Raw genomic sequence first — 15,475 nt, 5'->3', positions numbered from 1 at the left:
CTGTGACGTCACCAGGGCTTGCTTATAAAGAGGGGGGGGACAGGCTCAGCTGCTTGAAAGTGAGGGCTGAAAGAGTGTGTTCACACATGAGTGGGAACAAAAAGGAAGCGTGAGACAGAGTGTGTCCCACACGAAAACCCACATTTCCACCTGTAGGAGAAGCCGGAGGAGCCACGTTTTAAAGATGTTGTGGACTTAGTCGTATCTGGAATATGAAGTCACTGGACTGAAGCTGAAAACAAAGCCTGGAGGTAAGAAAACCAACCTTCACAGGCACGCGCTTCGCTCACGCACTGGGCGCAGTCACACAAACATAAAACCCACCATGTGTGACATCCTGCCTGCTTCAGGTGGCACTTAAAGCTTCATTTTTATAGAATAAAAGGAGTTAAAAGAGTTTTATTAACATTTTACTCAGATAACCAGGACCTAAGTGAAGCTTTGACCAGTTTGAAGCTTCTCTCGTGAGGTCTTTCCATCACGCACATCTTTAATATCTTAAAATAATCTTTCAAATTCATTCATCTGTCAAATGAAAGACATTTTTCAGAGAGTTCCAACTCACTTTTCTCTTTGCCGTGAATGTTTTCCGCCATCAGATCCTTTGTACTTTTCACTCTTCGGTCATCTGTTTATTCCGTTAAACGTGTTTACTTTGTGTATTTTCCACAAAGCCTGTCCACGTGCACGCACGGTTGCGTGCACTGTCGCGGGCTAAGTGCACGGTGCCGTTGTAATCGCCATCACTGAGACACCTTTGCTTAATTGTGGAATTTTTATGCCTCTGTAAATGTTTGATAATGGTCCTTAGAGAGCAGGCTCCGCGTGCGCCTGTTTAAACAGTCTGCGGGTAACTGCCGGGATAGTTATTGATCTGATTAGTGGGGGGGGGGGGGGGGGGGGGGGGGGGGGGGGGCAGTGAACAGCCACAACAGCTCGAAACAGTTCGAGGGTCGTCAGGGTAAAGCGCGGCAGGGTCAGACTCACCCTTTATGGACACTGGCCACTGTAAAAATGGGAATAATGAGGCTGGAAGCAGTTTCACGGCTGGTTTGACCCCGCGCGCGGCGCGTAATAATCCATCAGGGCCACGCTCGTTACCACCGAAACGAGCGCGAGCGCAGGTAATGAAAGATCGATTTTTAAAGCGGCACAATCCATCATTTCTGTGTTCGAGGATATTCTCAAAATTGAAAATGCTAATTGGGGGACATTTTCCAGGCGACGACAAATTGTCACGCACGAGCTGTTAAGAGCTGCAGACTGACACGCGCGTGGTAAATATCTGAGGCCGTGTGACAACAGCGTAGCGGCACTGTGAGGCTTTCTGTCCAGGACAGCAATTTGTTCCACTTACGGGATGATTGCCATGAAGCAACAAACTTCTCCGCCCTGGCGGTTTGAAACCATCCCAAAATTCAACAATTTGCTCATTGACCGCAGGAAACACGCACGCACTTTGGTAAACGCGCGTGAATCAATGCGCCTCTTCAGGGCTTCCATTAAAAGTGCGTTTTGATTTTATTGGAATAAAACGCAGCATACAAACAAAAAGAGATGATCCAATGAACCAAACAGCTTCTAGATGCGCGTTAAACCCATAAACCTCACATGTGGCTTCCTTTAAAAGCAAACAGAAACGCTGTAAAACACACGGAGAACCGCCCGATGACTGACTTATCTTAAGCTTTTGCTGACTTAGCGGGATTAACCATCCCCCGACTGCTGATAGGACAGTCAGAGCATGGATCACCACGTGTCTGCTGTCACTTTGGCCAACTCTGAGAAGGCTTCCCTGTAAAGAAAAGTCTTGTTTTATTCATACAGGATAATTAGCGCAGCTTTTCGTGTATTTTACGGGCTCAAAGCCGCTCTGTGCTGCCATACTTTCACATGTGTGTCCATTTTATTCTGGCTGCTGCGCTGCAGCTCTGCGTAATGCATCGGCTCCCATAACCGTAGCTCTTCCCCAGCACCAGCCCGTGGCCCTGCTGCACACTTCAGTGGAGAATTTACACGAGAGGAAAAAAAGAAGACTGCGGCTCAGCGAAGGAGAGACAATGAAAAACATACGATTACATAACACCATATCAGGAGAGAACGCTGCTCGTGGACAAAGGTTATCGCTCGGAGGAGAAAAACGCAAAGACATGCACACAGTTAAAGTGATTAACTCATGATAACACCACGGCACGTTTCCCTTCCCGCGTGAACGACCGCATATGCTCAGTTCTATAAGGTAGCCAGAGTATAGAGACCTATAAGGGCCAGTGTACAGTATCCTTTTCAGAAGATAAGGCGTTCGTTTGCGTGGAGCCAGCTTCAGCATTCCAGAGAGGATTTATGCCTTGTTGGGGTCCCACTGCAGGCTGATATCAGGGAGTGGTACCTTCAGCCTTAACAACCACAAGCAGTTCCCTACATCACTGCCTCACTGAAAGCTGAAAATATGTCAGCAGTTTGTAAGCAAGCCTGGGAAACGTTGCCAGCTTCAGTCCTCCCAGGAAAACTGATGCCAATAAGTGCCGTTAAATTCAGGAACAGTTGTAACACGATCTACTATTTAAAGATCTTAATCTTTAGGTGCAGTTTTGCTCAGAGGTGGCAGGAGCCTTAAAGACGGGCTCGTTTTAGGCTTGTTTTAGGCTCGTTTTAGGCTCGTTTTAGGCTTGTTTTTAGGCTCGTTTTAGTCTCGTTTTAGGCTTGTTTTAGGCTCGTTTTAGGCTAGTTTTAGGCTCGGTTTAGGCTCGTTTTAGGCTCGGTTTAGGCTCGTTTTAGGCTCGTTTTAGGCTCGTTTTAGGCTCGTTTTAGGCTCGTTTTAGGCTCGTTTTAGGCTCGTTTTAGGCTTGTTCTAGGCTCGTTTTAGGCTTGTTTTAGGCTCGTTTTAGTCTCGTTTTAGGCTTGTTCTAGGCTCGTTTTAGGCTCGTTTTAGGCTCGTTTTAGGCTTGTTCTAGGCTCGTTTTAGGCTCGTTTTAGGCTAGTTTTAGGCTTGTTTTAGGCTCGTTTTAGGCTAGTTTTAGGCTTGTTTTAGGCTCGTTTTAGGCTAGTTTTAGGCTCGTTTTAGGATCGGTTTAGGATCGGTTTAGGCTCGTTTTAGGCTCGGTTTAGGCTCGTTTTAGGCTTGTTTTGGGCTCGTTTTAGGCTCGTTTTAGGCTTGTTTTGGGCTCGTTTTAGGCTTGTTTTAGGCTTGTTTTAGGCTCGGTTTAGGCTCGGTTTAGGCTTGTTTTAGGCTTGTTTTGGGCTCGTTTTAGGCTCGTTTTAGGCTTGTTTTGGGCTCGTTTTAGGCTCGTTTTAGGCTTGTTTTAGGCTAGTTTTAGGCTCGTTTTGGGCTCGTTTTAGGCTCGGTTTAGGCTCGTTTTAGGCTTGTTTTGGGCTCGGTTTAGGCTCGTTTTAGGCTTGTTTTGGGCTCGTTTTAGGCTCGTTTTAGGCTTGTTTTGGGCTCGTTTTAGGCTTGTTTTAGGCTTGTTTTAGGCTAGTTTTAGGCTAGTTTTAGGCTCGTTTTGGGCTCGTTTTAGGCTCGTTTTAGGCTCGTTTTGGGCTCGTTTTAGGCTCGTTTTAGGCTCGGTTCACAGGATATAATAATACCTGGGCTTCTGAGTGTATTCCCATTGCTGTTCTTGAAATGTATGTAGATTTTTTTGCAGTTTTACAGGGACTAAAGGAGGAATCAGACCCAGCACTTAGGCCTCATCAGAGTCTGTGTAACCTTCCTGGAAACTGTGAATACCATCATTGGTACAAATTGCATTAGAAGGCACAAACCTGCCTCTTAAAGACCTGCCCTATAAGTTTCTGATCATCTTCATGGATTCTGACTGTGTTGCTCTCTCATTTTGACATTAGATCATGACGAGCACCGTGTCGGTACTGGCTAACCAATCACTGAACGGCACCCTCACTCTGGGCTCACCATCAGGGTACAGCGATGCAGAACTCGTGCTGCTCGGAGTTGCCATGGCTGTTCTGGTTTTGGCCATAGTCTTTGGTACGTAACCAAGCAGCTGGATGGATCGCTAGGGACTCTCCTCTGATTTGATTCACCCTTTCACCGCAGCATGACTTTCTTCTGTGCAGGTAATGTGATGGTGATCACAGCCATCCTGCGGTTCCAGCGGCTCCAAACCGTCACCAACCTCTTCATCGCCTCGCTGGCAGTTGCTGACCTCATCATGGGCGTGGTTGTGGTGCCCTTTGGCGCCAGTAATATCCTGCTGGGAATGTGGAAGTTTGGAAACTTTGTGTGTAACTTCTGGACAGCAACAGACGTGTTGTGCGTCACAGCCAGCATCGAAACGCTGTGTGTGATTGCGCTGGACCGTTACCTCGCCATCACCTTGCCTCTCCGCTACCCAACACTCCTCACCAGGTATAAAAACAGGCATCCAAAGCGAACATTTTCATTCGTACACAATCAAAGCTTCAGTCCTCCACGTTCTCAGATTTTCCAGCATCAACCGGTGATGTCACATCAGGTGTTTTCAGTCTTCTGTCGAGCCAAAGCCTGCTGTGACATCCCAATTTGGGGCGTGGCCAGAGGTGCAGCTTGCTGGAAAATGTGAAGCTATTAACCCATAAAGGCCTGAGGCACTTTCTGCTCATGGATGCAGGTGCACTCATATGTCGCATCAGGTCCTAATGGGTTAAGCAGTGCCGTGGTAATGATTAGCCCTTTTAACTCGGCACGGATATATTCTTCTTCCTGCAGAGGTGGCTCCTTAATGCCTCTCAATTAGCATCGGTTTATATTCCTTTGAATGTTGTGAGGCATTTTGGAAAGAAGCAGTTTTTCCGCTTCACTTTAAAATTGAAGTGCACGTTCAAAGAATGTGTTACCAGCTCTATAATGGCTCTTATGTCTCTGCAGGTCACTGTGCAAAGTCACTGGAGTCGGTGTCAGTTGGGGGTGAATACAAGTTTAAAAATGAAAAGAATCTGGAGGTGTAGAGTTACAAAGAAGTGAGCTCACCAGACTACTGTAGCCACTATGTTCTTAACTTTGCTTGAGGATGGAAGCCCGAGGCAAAACCTGGCAAAATGTTCCACAGACTGATTGAATTGTACTGCAGGGATCGGGCTTTATAAAGGGCGAGGAATGCAGTGTATCATAAAATGGCAGCATCTCTTGGCACATTGTGCTGATTCTTCATTAAGAAATCAATGATCTGTATACAACGTTAAGCCTGTTCTGTACTTGACTTTTAAAGCTTCCACGAAATGGCTTTGGGGGGGTCGCCATGTTCTTGAAAAGCTCAGTAAACTCTGATTGGTCGGGTCCAGTGGCCTGATAAGGCTCCGCCCACCACTCCAGAACAAGTGTCATTGAACAGAAAATATCGTGTACGCTCACGAGTGTAGGATACTGTGCCTTCCAGGTGTTTTAGGCTATGTAGAGGGACACCGATCATGGAAAAACCTTCAGAAAATAGTGTCTTATTGCACAGATTTTCTTTATAAGCCCGACAACAGCAGAATAGCATCGTCCTTTAACAGTTCTAGGAACTATAGATATGTGTTGCTTCCGGCCTGTTACCTCTGCCTGGCCTTCCCCGGACCGTCTTTAACATTTTCTGCCATTTAATACTATAATATAAAATATTCATTGTCTGTTATGTTTCTGTTTCTGTATTTATCAGACGCTTTTATCCAAAGAGACTTACAAATGAAGATATAACAGCTTTATAAAAAGCTAACAATAAGCCAACAATAAGCTAACAATAAGCTACATAGAAGGAACCCAGGAGTCCGACTCTGTCAGAGGGGACAGAGTAGAGATAGGGTGCAGGCATAGAAGGAAGTGCAGAAAGATAAAGTGCAGAGATAGAGGGGGGAGGGAAGTACAAGGTAAGTGCTGGGATAGGAGATGCTCTCTGAAGAGCTGGGTTTTCAGGAGCTTCTTGAAGATAGACAGGGACGCCCCTGTTCTGGTAGCGCTCGGTAGGTCATTCCACCATCGTGGGACGACACATGAACAGAGTTTGGATTGTCTTAGGCGTGGTGTAGGAGCTGCTAGACGACAATCCTGGGACCAACGGAGGGACCCAGTTGGGACAGAAGCCTTTGCAAGAGCCTTCAAGTAGATGGAGCCGTTCCATTAAGCTCTTTGTAGCTAACATCAGGGACTTGAACCTGATGCGGGCGGCTAAGGGCAGCCAGAGGAGCTCAATGAACAGAGGGGGGACGTGTTCTTTTAGGCTGATCCAAGACCAGACGCACCGCTGCGTTCTGGACCATCTGCAGAGGTTTCACAGGCTGGAGACCAGTTAGGAAACCAGTTAGGAAACCAGTTAGGAGACCAGTTAGGAGACCAGTTAGGAAACCAGTTAGGAAACCAGTTAGGAGACCAGTTAGGAAACCAGTTAGGAAACCAGTTAGGAGACCAGTTAGGAAACCAGTTAGGAGACCAGTTAGGAGAGCAGTTAGGAAACCAGTTAGGAAACCAGTTAGGAGACCAGTTAGGAGACCAGTTAGGAAACCAGTTAGGAGACCAGTTAGGAGACCAGTTAGGAAACCAGTTAGGAAACCAGTTAGGAGACCAGTTAGGAAACCAGTTAGGAGACCAGTTAGGAGACCAGTTAGGAGACCACTTAGGAAACCAGTTAGGAAACCAGTTAGGAGACCAGTTAGGAGACCAGTTAGGAAACCAGTTAGGAGACCAGTTAGGAAACCAGTTAGGAGAGCGTTGCAGTAGTGAAGGTGGGAGATGACCATGGCCTGCAGCAGGAGCTGGGGGGCATGTTGGGTCAGGTATGGTCTGATCTTTCTTATGTTTAGTAATGCAAAGCGGCTGAACGAGTAACCGAGGTAACGGGATCTTTGAAGGTTAGTTGGTCACCAATCATGACACCCAAGTTTCTAGCAACCTTTGATGGAACCAGAGAGGGGCTTTAAGCCTGGATTTCAACACGAGATGTGGTGTTGAAGGTGGAAAACAGCAATTCTCAGTAGAAACACGCTCTTGAATAACATCTGTGGACGTGTCCCCAGGCTGGCAGCCACTTCAGTCGGTAGGCACGTGCACGCTGGACAGCACGTGCACGCTGGACAGCACGTGCACAGCTTTTGAGAGACACACAATGATATTACATGCAGTGGATTCTCTAAAAGTATTGGCTAACCTGAATCTCGCCCCTTGTCTCCTGCTGCTGACCAGGGGTCGGGCCTTTGCAGTGGTGCTTGGCGTCTGGGCCGTGGCCTCCCTCATCTCCTTCCTGCCCATCTATCTGAAGCTGTGGGTGTCGGACTGCCCTGAAGCCCGCGAATGCCTGGCCAACGAGAACTGCTGTGAATTCAACACCAACGCGGCGTACGCCGTGTCTTCCTCCATCGTGTCCTTCTACCTGCCTCTGGTGGTGATGATCTTTTTGTACAGCCGGGTTTTCCAGGAGGCTCAGAAACAGCTGGAGAAGATCAGGCGGCGAGAGAGGCACTTCTACAACCTGCATTACTCTGCACAGCTGACTTATCCCGAGGATAGCGATTCCCTGAAAAAACTCGGGGCAGGGACTGCGGCGGAAGAACCGGCAGGAGAGGACCGACTAAACATGCAGCAACCAGGAGACGTCGACACCGATAAAGAAGAGAAGGGTGAAGATAACACGGTGAGGACAGAGAAAGTGGAAGGAAGGCATTGTGCCGCAAAGCGTCTTAAGTTCTGTCTTAAGGAGCAAAAAGCTGTGAAAACTCTGGGGATCATCATGGGAACTTTCACATTGTGTTGGCTACCTTTCTTCATCCTTAATATCATCATAACGTTCCCTAGTGTTGGCGACATTAAGGTGGCGTTTGGATTCTTCAACTGGCTGGGATATTCCAACTCAGCCTTCAACCCACTCATCTACTGCCGCAGCCCCGATTTCAGGCACGCCTTCCAGGAAATCCTTCATTTGAGGGGTAAGGGACGAAGCTGGGGCGGGTGGCGAGTGTGGGGATGGTGCAGCAGGAGGGACCGTTACTCCAAGTCCCCACACAGGCAGAACGGGGACTCAGACCTGGATGCTGTTCAAGAGCAGGACACTCAGGTGGCGTCAGACTGGAAGGGCAGTTTGGAGAGCTCGCTCACCCGAGCTCGACCAAATTCTTGCTCCGTGCAGGTTTTGGATGTCGCTCCTGGTACCTTAACCAACTGGCAGGCCGGCGGCTCGGCCAGCTGGAGCTGTAAGGAAAATCTGGCATCGACTGCTTGACCTGTGCGGATGTTGGTGGTAAATGTCGGTGCCGTAAACCCCGATTTGTTGCAGCTTACTGTATTTGAGTTGTTTGAGACTGAAACGACATCTTTTATGAGGCTGCGTTGTTCGGTGATATTGTGACAAAGTGTTTTTTACTCTACTGCTGGAGCCTTTTCTTTGCAGGCCTCCTAACAAAAGCAAATCCCAAAGGCTCGACTCGTCTCACATAAAAAGAAAACCTCCCTTTACAGTCTGTACCTTTCAGAGAATCCTCATCTACATTCAGCAACTCACCACACCAACAAAGTGATTCCACACATTATTCACCAAAACGCTATCGCTATAGGAACACAGCTGGAAGCAGATGTGAGGAAAGAGGTTTTTACCGACAGCTGGAGCTAAAAACTAGCCTGCTTATCCATTCCAAACATCTTCATCTTAGAAATGTTGCTGGTTTCCTTCCTCACAGTTTGAGTTAAACGCCGTTATGCACTGATGTTGTAGCAGTGCCTTGTTTAAACGAAAGGAGCAAGCCTTTGTGCATTCAGGTCCTTCTTTATTTTCTCACAAATGAAGGACTGATTGGATCCGTCAAACCTTTTTCTCCCCACATGCGACCAGCCCACTTCAAGTGGAAGGTCTGATTAAAGCAGAGCAGCTTAAATAAAGAAATGTGCTGTGGAATAACAAGCAAACGCTCAGACTTGGCATTAACTTTGTGTGTTTTGTTGGAGTTTGTCACTCATATCGCAGAGAAAAAACAAAGTTTCAGGGCCAATAAAGACTTTTCATAGCAGAAGCACCCAGAAACATGCGAGTTAGATAAAATCTCCACACAGCAAAGATTTAAAAAGATAGACTGCACTTTGTTTGCCCCGAGGCTTCAGTTCTCTTTGGAAACAGGAGATCCTGTTTGAGGCTCTGATAAGTTCTGATAAGACTGCCTGTTTTTACCTCTGCTCTGATAAACCGTTAAACCATTTACTGGCGTATATTCCTGTCTAAGATAAACATTTGAGATCCAAACTCGTGACTATCAGACGTCTTCTTTCTTTCAGCATATTCTCTCTTTCATCACTTACTCGCTGGAACGTTTTTTTGCCCCCACCAACATCGCCACGCTCCTTTTATGCCGTCTGCTTTAACTCTATAAACACTGACAGAACCTGGGAGATCATTTCCGTGCAGTTGGGTCTGCTGTTTACATACTGTTGTCTGTTACGCTCGCTGTGAAAGCAAAGCAATCGTTTACACATATTTCAGTGCTAAAAATATGTGGAAACTCGCTGCTCTGTGGAGATATGTGCAAAGTCTGCTCCTACGTGTATTTCTGAGCTGAAACTTGAATTCGAAGGTTGATTAATTGGATTTTTTGTTTTATTTCTTGCTTTTATGTGTCTGTCATTTCATTTTTAAGGAAACTACATCTGAAAGTGGTAAATTAACATGTAAACAAGTCTGAACATGTGAATGGGATTATTGTGATTTAAGTATTTGTGCAATTTAAAGCTTGAAACATGCCATGAATTCCTGTAACTTTCTGTTGGTTTATTGTTGTTTTGCTGTCTATTTTTACTTCACCAGATTTTTTCTGCCACTGCTACTCTGGATAAAAGTAGGAAAACTAATATGTACTGACTGAACCTACTGTGCCACAGTAATACGCACAAAGGAAATGAATCGTTTTGATTTAGGCTTGTGTGTCTATCTTAGGAGTTCTGAGAGAAAAAACGATTTGAAAGTTAGTTTGAGAAGATCTCAAGAAGAAATTATTTTATTTCTACCTCTATCAGAGTCAAATAAATGACATCTCATCACTGTAAATATTTTTCATAAGCTGTAAGTAAAAGAACAAAGTTTAAAATCGTGTTGTTTAAAGTTGTTTAGGTGCGAGTGTGTGTGTGTGTGTGTGTTTATATCCATACAAACAGAGAGGAAAAAATCAGCGGCTGGTTATCTCTAACATGTTTTTTTTAAATTTTTTAAGAGACAAGCTGCATAGTTTTATTTTACACTGATGTTACATGTTTTTATGTTTTAATTCAGCTCAAATGGGCTGCAAATTTAAGTGTTTTGGTGTCACAGGACAGAAGTTTTGGACTCAAAGGCTCAAAGCTAATGCAGTACTTTCCTTTTACAATGCCAGCTACTGCAGAGCAAAGCTTCATCTCGGCACTGGCAGGCGGCGCAGATCCATAATGGGCAGCATACAGCAATTTGTCAAGTTGCCAAAAGCGCTAAAAAAAAACAGAAGGGGAAAAAAGTATCTGACACATTGTTGACCAGGCAGAAAAATTTAACCATGGTTTCCAAGTCTGGGAAAAATCTGGAAAACCTGAGAGCAGGAAACGTGATTCATGTTGCACCGCACCTCTAACCTTTTTAAAGCCCTCGAGACAGTAGCTTTTTGTGCCTGTTCAGCCATCCAAATTATTCATCAAGACTGACTGAGCTTGGATCTGTGGTCTGAGAGGCCTGATGCACAGTGACAGGTGCAGGCAGTCCCAGCAGCTACAGTATCAGCTGCTGGACAGGAAATACAATCACACCCATACACAGCTTTACACTAAGAGGTGCAGTGCATATGTCTGTTTTCAAGGAATGATCCGTAACACGCATATCTTCATTCTGCTTTCCCTCAGTCCTTCATTCATTTGCAGTATTACAACATGGAAGAAGCGTCATCGGTTGGGATTTTGTTTACTTACTTTTACTGGTTGAAAGTCTGTGGTACATTTGACTACATTCAGTAGGACTTAAGCATAAAATGAGCGCCCAGGTGAGTCCATGAGGATATTAAAACATTTTAAGGCCTAAGACTTGACACTTATCCAGTAGATTGTGTCTGTTTACTGCTTTATGCTTTAAATTAACGGTGTTGCAGAGTCTCCTCCTAATAAAGGAGAAGGGCCAGTTGCTGGAGACATGAATTAAATGTTTTGTCACCTTCCTTTTCCCTAACTGTGTATATTGCTGCTCTCACTTCTCAGCCAAAAGCTGCTCTGGGTGTGTCTGTCTTTATCCTATTAAGAGGTGTTAACTGGAATTATGGAACAAACAATCGCACTAACTCTGTGATCAGTTACCCACAAATACTCAAGCACTTACATGCATTATTACACTCCAAACAAAGAGGAATACACGTACGTGCGCACAACCCTTTTGACGGACAATTGCAGTTGATCCGTGTGGATCAGAGGAGTCCGAAAGGGTGTCTTTTCACGCCTTTGCACACATTACACAGCCTAATGTATGTCCTGTAGATAAACACTGGACTACATGCACTCTTTGCTCCTCAGAAGTTGAGGCTGTCCCTGTTCACACTCCATAAAGTGCATGCAAATACAGCACATGTGCACACATGCTCACACATGACAAACTGCGCCATGTAAAATGCAGAAACACACGTGCAACACATCGGAGCAGACAGGCTATGCAGGGTATGGAGAGCACACATTTCACAGATACACAATGTCCTGAGGGAGTGTGCGTTACAGAGAGAAACCTTTGCCAAGTGTATCTTATGATCACAGAGTTTATAGTTGCTGCCGGAGCTGCTGCCGACCCAGCACCTCCTGCCAAAACGGCGGAAAGACTGCAGAAGCATGCAAATAGGCTGCCTGTGTGCTGGTCTGTCTGCTGGTGTCACACATGTGCAAACACCTCCCGTTGCTGTGAGCATATCATAAAGCTGAAAAGTTGGGCTTTGCTGCCTGTCTCAGGGTGCAGTGTGAGAAAAAGGGCTTGACAACACCCGGGTTCTGTTAATGCTTCCCTTAAAATGTCAACAGCCTGAACAGTATCTGCAGTTGCAACACACAAATGCCGATGTTTTTCAAAGGGAATGTTAGTTTTGCACGTTTGGACGTAGATAAAAAGAAATACACAAGCCAAAGATAAAGTACAGTTTGGACAGCTGTGGAGTTTAATTTATACTAAATATGGAATATTTGAATTATGGCATTAATTCCTCTATCTCACATGAGCTTATGTGTGGTTACCTGTACAATATCCAGGGGACATGTGGCGAGGACAGATTCTGTAGGGACATTATTTTTGTTAGGCTGAAAGTATCCTGAGAGTTACTCGACACAAACTGACCTGCGGCAATAAAATGAAAGAGAGGAAGGCAGTAAAAATGATGCATTATTAGTGCCAGCCACTGGGTGGTGTTTGTGAACCACACTGACAGGGTCAAAAAATTGCATTAACTGTGCAAAACACTGCATTATCACTGTATATTTCATGCTAAACTCGCGGGCTAGCTAACTAACATTGTTGCTAGCTAAAAATGTTTCCTGCTTAGCATGATGTTTTGTTTGTTTGTTGTTTGTTTGTTTGTTTGTTTGTCTTCCTTTTAAGGTTTCCAATGTTAAGATGGCTGAGGTGAGAGCAAATACTCTGTACAGATGCCTCCAACAAGAAGCAACTAAAAGCTGTTAAACGATATTGCACAGGCTAAAAGTGTTAGCATAAACGCAGACCTCACCCACACTGACAGATCAGTTCAGTCCAATAACTTAGCCTAATGAAGAAATTCTTAATAAATTTTTTCTTCTTTTAACTAACTGCGACTTTCTCACCAAACTCTGATTGTGTTGTTTGTTAAAATGAGATTTTCCTCATTAAATACATGACTGATGCTGCTTTAGCCCATCAAGAGCAATATATTTTCGTTGATCGATAGCTTCCTTTACCATGCATGTAAAGGGCTTTGTGTTATTCAGACCGAATCACACGCACTTTATCAGGCCTGTTACTTTCTAAAGCTGGCAAAGAATTGAACATGTGACATGAACAGTTATATTGAGACACAACTCAACACTATTCTGAGTTCTTGTAGTTTCAGCCTATAGATGAGGCCTCTTATTCTTGTTCTATTCAGTGGTTGCATTCAAAACCAAGAGACTAAGACCTTTGTTCTAGTTTTGGATCATTGCCCCTAAGTCCCAGTGTTTTTTTTAATAAACTAAATGTTCTTTCTTTATGAATCATACATTTCTGTTGTCGTTTTGTTGTTCTTAAACAGTTTAAACTAGTAAAAAGTGAATTTTTCCATGATGTGTGCAAAATAAAAACTTTGCCTAGTACAAGGAGGGACTTTCTTTCTAGGGTGATAAAGATAGCTTCACTTTCTTGCCAGAAGTTAGATGACCTGATAACACTCACACACATTTGTCGACTATACTTGATAAAAAACAGCTTTGCTTTGCATGAAAAAATTCAAGCGCAGGCCTGAAAATATAATCGTCTTCTTCCTCAGTTTAGTCAAAAAGTCAAATTTATCTGTAGCACATTTCATGTACAAAACAATTCAAATTGCAGAAGAAGAAGGGAGCAGAAAAAGCATTAAAAATATATAAAAGAACATAAATAGAATAAAAAATTAATAAAAACCAGCAACAGTCTGGATAAGTTAAAGATATCCTGCAGATTTAATGCATAGAAACATGTTTTTAACCTGGATTTAAAAGCATTTGGTGATAGTTTAATCTCCTCTGGCAGTTTGTTCCTCTTGTTTGCAGCATAGCAGCTAAATGCTGCTTCTTTAGAATAAGATGAACTGTTTGCTCATGAAGGACAGCATCTTCACAGCTCATCTTTTACATCAAACCCACCTCTGATAGTCTTGTTATTGAGCACAAGCAAAATTGGCATCCTGGCTGGAAACAGGCCTGTCTTCCATGTTGTTAATGTCCCTAAAAGATATGTTTGAACTTGGACCAATACCTGTTCCTGTTCCTAGGAAAAGCAAGTGAATAAATTATCATCCAACACAAACACAGGTTTCCTGGGTGGAAGTAAGTTAATCCCACACCCCGAGCCTTCTTACACAGGTGTCATTAGTCCATGTATTTCTTTTAAACATATTGTTTCATATTTTACGAACTCCCACAGTTTGGGATGCAGGGAACTGGAGTGTCTCAGATGGACAAGATAGGCTGTAAATGTGTCTAAAATGTCCTGCATTTTGCTGATGCCAAAGTGACTATTGCATCTTCCACTGTCCAGTATCTCAGTTTAATGCTGATGGCTGAACGATTGATTAGAGTAGCTCAGAGTAGTGATTGAGAAACCTTTTCCTGCCTCAGCAGCAGCAGGTTTGTTGCCTTTAGAGGTTGCTGTGAAGCGTAGAATCCAGTCTACGGTCCACACAAAGACCTTCAAACCCTCAAAACAGCGGCGAGGATCTCTAAGAGGCGCTCTGCTTAACTTGCAGATGACATTTGGAACCTTGATGGTATTCTTAGAGTTGTGAGTCACGGTCATCAGTGCAGGGTGTTCCTATAATGTCTGTATAGATTTACATGACAGATCCAAATGCTACTGAGGTGATATGCAGCTAGTTCAAGCTCAGCAATGTCAAACTGCATATTTCTGATGTATGAAAATAAAAAAATAAGGCATGCAAAGAGACAAGACATCTTGGGAGTTCCTCAGATAACTTTAATTCAGCCACTTTCACATCAACCTGAGTCAGCTGGACCGTAACTTCCGTCAGGAACTGAGCTCCCTTCGGAGTCTGAAAAGGCAGAGTTGAAGAGTGTGTGTAGGTCCTAGCTGCTCCGCAGCCCGTGACCGAGCACGTGCTGCAGTAACACTGCAACATATGGTGTTGCGCCGGCCGATGGGCCAGTCCTGGCAAAAGCGTGCGTGTGAGTACGTGTCAGCGTATGGATATAATTCCACAATCCTCAGCCTCTCTTTGCAAGGGCTTCATTGACCTTGTTGACCATAAATCCCCCTCCATATCAAACACAATATCGTTCTTCACTCACTTCAAATGAGCACTGATGAGGTCATCAGCACCGCGTTTGAATTGCCATTTAAAGCCGGTGTGCGCGACTCGGAAGTCATCTGTTACCATCCTAATAAAGCCAATCAGTGAGCGTTAATGGATTACATTATATCAGGCCCGATTAGATCTAATTAGATGAGGATCAGATTATCACTCAGACACCCTCTCAGCCAGGCACAGCACCACGCTGACAAAGAAGCGAGACGCAGCCACTACAGTCCATGCAGGCTATTTGAAGCTGCTCTTCTCGCCTCATCGTGAATTATATTATCCAATCATGCCAGCGCGCTTTAGGAGACAATTCAAATACTAAAACCTAATTTGACTCACACTGCTACCAAATAATCCAAAAAGGACACTGAGGTGTTTGAGGCTCGCTTTATGCTCGCATTTTCTCGCTGCCTGGAGGCACTAAAAGGCCATGTAAAGTGAAGAGAACACGCGCAAAAGATGTGTCATAGGCGCATGTGTCGCGTGCATCAGGACGAGATGCGCATTCCCTGGGGTT

At 44.6% G+C, this 15,475-nt stretch overlaps 1 protein-coding gene across 2 annotated transcripts in view; it reads left to right on the top strand.

Annotated features, from left to right (window-relative positions):
* The window catches only part of LOC140279580 (beta-2 adrenergic receptor-like), a 28,912-nt gene extending 20,631 nt beyond the window's left edge, over window positions 1-8,281 (top strand). The window contains exons 1-4 of one of the 2 annotated variants that reach the window (XM_072374735.1): window positions 169-251; window positions 3,844-3,985; window positions 4,075-4,366; window positions 7,151-8,281. In XM_072374735.1, coding sequence (XP_072230836.1) covers window positions 3,847-3,985; window positions 4,075-4,366; window positions 7,151-8,183 — 1,464 coding nt within the window. In that variant the 5' untranslated portion in view covers window positions 169-251; window positions 3,844-3,846 and the 3' untranslated portion in view covers window positions 8,184-8,281. Of the gene's footprint in view, window positions 1-168; window positions 252-3,843; window positions 3,986-4,074; window positions 4,367-7,150 lie in introns of those variants that run through there. The other variant, XM_072374736.1, reaches the window with a different exon arrangement.
* Window positions 8,282-15,475: the final 7,194 nt, after the last annotated feature.

This window comes from Leuresthes tenuis, unplaced genomic scaffold (assembly GCF_036924035.1).
Source record: "Leuresthes tenuis unplaced genomic scaffold, fLeuTen1.0.hap1 SCAF_21, whole genome shotgun sequence".
Lineage (NCBI taxonomy): Eukaryota > Metazoa > Chordata > Actinopteri > Atheriniformes > Atherinopsidae > Leuresthes > Leuresthes tenuis.
Note: the sequence above shows the minus strand (reverse complement) of the source record. Positions and strands in the feature narration are given on the sequence as shown.